The sequence below is a fragment of the Benincasa hispida genome, chromosome 8 (assembly GCF_027475165.1).
Source record: "Benincasa hispida cultivar pf3 chromosome 8, pf3_genome.v1.1, whole genome shotgun sequence".
Taxonomy (NCBI): Eukaryota; Viridiplantae; Streptophyta; class Magnoliopsida; order Cucurbitales; family Cucurbitaceae; genus Benincasa; species Benincasa hispida.
Window position 1 is genome coordinate 15,849,357 of NC_143485.1, and position 6,288 is coordinate 15,855,644.

General features: G+C 31.0%; 1 protein-coding gene across 1 annotated transcript; it reads left to right on the forward strand.

Moving 5' to 3' along the window:
- The first annotated feature begins 1,877 nt into the window (after nt 1-1,877).
- On the forward strand, nt 1,878-4,629 carry LOC120083425 (Major facilitator superfamily protein). The gene is made up of 2 exons (XM_039039183.2): nt 1,878-3,107; nt 3,868-4,629. The coding sequence occupies exons 1-2, from the start codon at nt 1,978-1,980 to the stop codon at nt 4,307-4,309; spliced, it is 1,572 nt and encodes a 523-aa protein (XP_038895111.1). The 5' UTR covers nt 1,878-1,977; the 3' UTR covers nt 4,310-4,629.
- The last annotated feature ends 1,659 nt before the right edge of the window (nt 4,630-6,288 follow it).

Genomic DNA, 6,288 nt, shown 5'->3' on the forward strand with positions numbered 1-6,288 from the left:
TGTGAATAAGGGAAAAATTCAATACTGAAAGTGAGGATGGTTTTACGAAGCCTGCCAAAAAAAATTAAAACCCTCATTAAAATGTTCTAAATAGTTTATTTAAAAATAAATAAAATTTCAAATTATTTGCCAACTAATCAAATAATTTTACCAAATAGTTAAATGATTTAATTTTTCATACCATTCACAATCAACATTTAACGGTCAAGTTGGCATTCCGTAAGTTTTAAGGTAAGTCATGGACCATTTAAAATTATTTTTAGAAATTGGGGGACTAATGTGTACTTTTTAAAACTTTGGACCAAATAAATGTCAAGTCCAAACCTAAGGAACCAAAAATGCATTTTATGCTAAAATAAAATAAAGTAAAATGATCCGCCACCATATCAGTAGCACAATACTTTGTATACTTTGTTACATTGATGTACCCAATTTTATACATACTGCTCTAATCACACACGCACAAAATAAATTAAAATATATCAGAAAAGAACAAGAAGAACTTGTCACAAAACAAATGAAAATCGAATAATTTTATAAAATACACAAATATAAATAGGCCGAAGATGAACCTAAGTATTTTTTTTTCCGCCCAAAATAATTTTTCAGTGTCGATAGGGGGCCGCGCGCACCACGTCCATTTAATGCACAAACTGCATTTTATTTAACAACAATTCCTCCAACACACAAACTCAACTACCTACACACTTTTATTTTTTTTTTTCCTTAAATACCCTTCCCTTTCATACTTCTTTTTCAGTGATTTATTTATTAAAAAATGGCACATCTTATATAGCACATACTTTCGTATATCTATCTAACTGTCCGATCATAATCTATTACGTATTAAATTTTTTTTTATTTTTATGAAATATTTTAATTATTTTTTTGTGTGAACAATGATAAAATATGTATAAAGATGGATACATCAACCATTATCTTTTTTTTTTTCTTCATCTTCTAAATAAATGGAGAAAAATCAAATCTTTTAACTTAAAATTAGGAGGTATATATATTTCACATCAATTTGAATATAGCCTCCTACCCCAATGGTCATATCCCCTCTAGATTCTTTCCTTTTCCCTACAAAATCTTTTCTACATATGGTTGGAAGCCCTACTCCCCTTCCACCCCTAAAACAATAACAACAAACCAATTTCTTTAAAGAATTAATGGAGTTTCTACTTTAAACAATCTAATTATTCATTTTGAAAAAAAAAAATAGGTGTGATCGGACAAAAAGGATAATTAAAAATATATTTTGTGTGACTAGAAAAATAGGAGCATGAGACTTGTGCAACATCATTTTATATGTTATTAATTGATCAATATAAATTGACCAATCCAAGGAGGTAAGGTAATTTATAATGGTTCTCAAATTAATACTACCGTTTCTTTTTGGCATTGTATTAACCACAAAGAATGGGATTATGTAGAGATATTATATGAGTAATGATCGTATATTCCCATTCCATATTCGTCTCAATCAAGAAGGTATGAAAATCAAACTGAAAATTCTATTACGTTCTTCTTCTTCTTTTCTTTTTTTTTTTTCCCTTTTTTTTTTTTTTTTTTTTTTTTTTTTTGAAACCTCCTTGCAAATGTAGGGCTAAAAATGATTTATTACCTTTTTACTATTGATATTAAGTCTAGGTTTATACGTAATTGATGCTTTTCATATTTTACTTACTATGAAAACGTCCATTAACCATTAACCTCTTATGAGACAGATTTAATTGGCTTAGGACACCCATGCAAATCACTCCATTAATGTTGAATGTGGTGGTCTGTAATCAACCACATTTTAATGACAATAGCCACATAAGATTCTTATTACCATAAACAATATAAATTATAATCAAATCAACCCTTTTTTTATTCATTTTATAATCAACAAAATCATCCAATTTAATCCTCCCCTGTTTTCCAATTTTCCCATCTCCTCTGTTTCTTGACAGGGGAAAAACAGAGACTGACATGTCTTCTTCCATAGTCTTCCAATGGCTTAGCCTCGTTGGAATCATATGGCTTCAATCCATCAATGGCACCAACTTCAACTTCCCCTCTTATTCTTCTCAACTCAAACAACAACTTTCCATGTCACAGTTGCAACTCAACAACCTCGCATTCGCCTCCGACGCCGGCAAGCTCTTCGCCTGCTTCTCCGGCCTTGCTGCTAACTATTTACCTCTTTGGTTAGTCCTTTTCATCGGTGCTTCTCTTGGCCTTGTTGGCTATGGCGTTCAATATCTCTTCGTTACAAACCAAATACAATCTCCCTCTTATTGTGTCATTTTCTTACTGACGGTTCTAGCCGGAAACAGCATTTGCTGGATCAACACAGTCTGTTACATGGTTGCCATTACAAACTTTGGAACAAATCGCCAAATTGCAGTTGGGATATCAACAAGTTACCAAGGATTAAGTGCTAAAATATATACAAATATTGTCAGTTCAATATTCTCTAAACATTCTTCCAAAACAACTGAAACATTTCTTCTATTGAACTCTGTTTTGCCGATGGGGGTTTGTGTCTTGGCGTCTCCATTGGCTAGAATTCTCAAAGTAGTGGAAGAACAAGGAAAATTGGAAGTTGGGTTTTTTGTAATCTTTGTAATAACCATAGCCACTGGGATTTTTGCAGCAGTTACAAGTGTGGGATCGATTTCAAGAATGTTGTCGCCATTGAGTGGGTTGGTTGGGATTGTGGTGTTTTTGGTTCTTCCATTGGTGGTTGCAGTTGTAGAGAAAGTGAAGGAGTCATTAAAAGAAGGAAAAGAGAGACGGGTTTATCATTTTACAGTGGAAGAAAATAAAGATGTAGAGAGAGTGAGAGGGGAAAATCAGAGTAAATTGGAAAGAGATGGAGATAGTGAAGAAGCAATGGAGGAGATTGGAGCGAAAGAGATGGTGAAAAGAATAAACTTTTGGTTATATTTTGGTGTTTATTTATTTGGTGCAACATTGGGATTGGCATTCTTAAACAACTTGGGGCAAATAGCAGAGTCTCGTGGAAGCTCGAGTGTGTCATCATTGGTATCTTTGTCGTCATCGTTTGGGTTCTTCGGTCGCCTCATGCCCTCGATTCTCGACTATTTTCTGTCAAGGTAAATCAAATCGTTGTTAAAACTTAAAAACACTTTTCATCCATTATTAACCTAACAGATAAATTTTAGTTAATAACGATCTAGTCGAAAATGAATTAAAATATCATTTTGTTCTTTAAATATCATTTTGTTCTTTATATTGGGCAGTTTGTTCAATTTTAATTACTTTAAAATATCTAATTTTAATTTATTTTCAACAAATCTATTATTAGTTCATTGTGAATTTTTTTATTATTTTTTATTTTCATTTTCACTAAAAATATATTCATATTTTATGTTTTTTTTTCATGAAAATTATTATTATTATTTAATCAATTTTGATAAACAACTCACTTCGATGATTAAATTTAAGATGTACTTAAAGTATAAAGACAATTAGGGTGATTAAAATTGATAAATCTTAAAATATATAGACCAAAATAATATTTTTAACATAAAAAATATTAGTATAATTTAATAAAATTTCTTACACGTGTAGATGGTTAAACTCTCAGAAATCAAATTTAATTATAAACTATAAAAACTAAGCAATAAAAATCAAAGATATAATTTGGATATAAAAAAATCACTATAAGAACCAAACTGTAACAAATTATAAAATACAAGACTAAATTATTATAAATTTGAAAGTATAAAGTCGAAATCATTACCAACAAAAATTCATGTACTCATTATGAATTTATTTGATGGACCCTGGTGATTGTTAAACGCTTCTTTTGTTTGAATTTGGGTGATCTGATTTTATAAATGTTGGGTGCAGGAAGAAATGTATGAAATCAAAGCCAGGTTGGATGGTGGGATTAATGGGAGTATTATGTGGGGGTTTCTTCCTTCTTTTATGTCCAACTGATGTGAGCCTATGTGTGAGCACTGCCATAATTGCAGTGTGTACAGGTGCAATTACTTCCATTTCTGTGTCCACAACCAGTGAGTTATTTGGGGCTAATAATTTCTCAATAAACCACAACCTTCTTGTTGCCAATATTCCTTTTGGGTCATTTCTTTTTGGGTATATGGCTGCTTTTCTTTACCATAAACAAGCTGGTGGTGATGGCACTGGGAAATGCATTGGAGTTGAGTGCTATAGAACTACTTTTTTTATATGGGGTTGCTTCTCTTCCTTTGGGACTTTGTTGGCTTTACTTTTGTTTGCTCGAACCAAAACCTTCTACTCTACAACACGCTCGCATACGTCAAAGTGAATTTAGCTCAGTGGTATTAACATCATCTTCATTCCAAGAGATCAGAGGTTTAATCCCTTACCTCACCATCGTTGTACTAAAAAAAATTCTATTACTCTACTCTATCACTATCTTTTGACTCAAGTTTTGTTAGTTTGACCCTTTAGTTTAGACTTTAGAGACAAAACTAATATATTTCAATGCTACCAATATTACAAAATTATTACTTCCTAAACTTTTTTCCTTTGTTCCATAGATTGTCCGTTGTAGAAATGAAATTTACTCAAACTTGTTATTTATATTAAGACATTGTTTAAATAAAATTTTGAAATGGACTAGCACATCTGGAGTAGCATTATCGTGAGTAGCATCTATCACTCATCGAATTATCCAATCATAATTTGTCATATGGTTATATGTGCATCATGAGATGCTCCATGTATTGCTCTTTTGAAATCTCTATTGTTATGGAGTGTTGTTGTAATAACTACGAAGGTGGGATCAAACCTCCAACCTCTAAAGAAAGAGATCATGTCAATTATTGTTGAGCTAAGCTTATTTTGTCAATGAAACGATGTATTTATTTTAGGAGAAGATTAATTTTGTATACATAATAACCATAAGGAACAAAAAAAATTGTCCTTGAATTTATCTGTTGTATCATTTTGAATCCTAACATTTCAATTTCATCAAAGTAGTAGACCCCAAAATTAAATGTGTGTTTGCAATTTTTATCCCCAGTTCAATTTTTTCTAATTCATCAACTAGTTTTATAAGTTTCGACAAAAAAAGATTAGTCCTAATGTCATTTTTCTCTAAAACTTTATCAATAGGTGGAAGTATATATAGGCTTAATTTTGAAGAATATTATTAAATGAGACTTTAATTAAATTAATAGACTTGGTTGGTATGTATTAAATTGCAATTAAATGGTACTTTAAAAAATTGCAATTAAATGAATTTGATGTTACAATGCATATAATTAACCGGAAAGACACAACTCACAAGTGAGGATACAAGGAAGATTAGATTAATAATAAAGACGTTTTGTTGACATATGGAGAGAAAATAAAAGCCCATATCGTTGTTTATAAATTCATCATTATTGTTAATTTGAAGAGTACAATGGAACACGAATACCAATAAAATATAATACTAAAATAAATATAATATAATAATAATATATAATAAAATAAATAAAATAACAAAAGATGAATTTCTCCACTTTCTCCAATCTTGATCACCAATATTTATCTTTCAAAACCCACCAAATGTCACTATTTATAAGCAATTTGAAAGTAGGAGGTGGATCACATATACTAACCGTGTGTAGTCTTGAGATACATGGACAACACATGGGTAATGGATAAGTGACACATGGCCAACGGACAGGGCATCTACATTACACCTAATTTAACATATTTATAATACTCCCCTTAGATGCCCATTATATATGAAATATATCTCATTAAAACCGTAATAGAAAAAACCCACTGGAAAAAAAATCCTAGTGAAGGAAAAAGAATACATATTTCATATAATATGATACTCTTAGTATATTTACTCCCCTCATGGAAACATCACTTGAAATCTCTGAGTCACCGCATTCTAATGTTGTGCACTAGTTTTTCAAAGGTTGCGATAGGTAATGCTTTTGTAAATAAGTCTACCAGGTGATCTTTCGAACAAATTTGTTGTATAGTGATGTCGTCATTTTCTTTAAGATCATGAGTGTAGAAAAGCTTCAGTGAAATATGTTTTGTTCTATCTCTTTTAATATATTCTCATTTGATTTGGGATATGCATGTTGTGTTGTCTTCGTATAATATCGTTGGAAGATTTTTACTAGAAGATAACCACATGTTTCACGAATGTGCTGAGTCATTGATCTTAGCCATACACATCCTTAACTAGCCTCGTGAGTTGCAAGAATTTCAACATGATTTGAGGAAGTGATTGTTATAGTTTATTTCACCAATCGCCATGATGTATCAGTTTCT

What these genes read in the sequence shown, in the direction of transcription:
- LOC120083425 (XM_039039183.2), top strand. Translation starts at nt 1,978, where the DNA reads ATGTCTTCTTCCATAGTCTTCCAATGGCTTAGCCTCGTTGGAATCATA. An exon ending in CTCGACTATTTTCTGTCAAG is followed by an intron (nt 3,108 to 3,867) that starts GTAAATCAAATC and finishes TGTTGGGTGCAG; the next exon opens with GAAGAAATGTATGAAATCAA.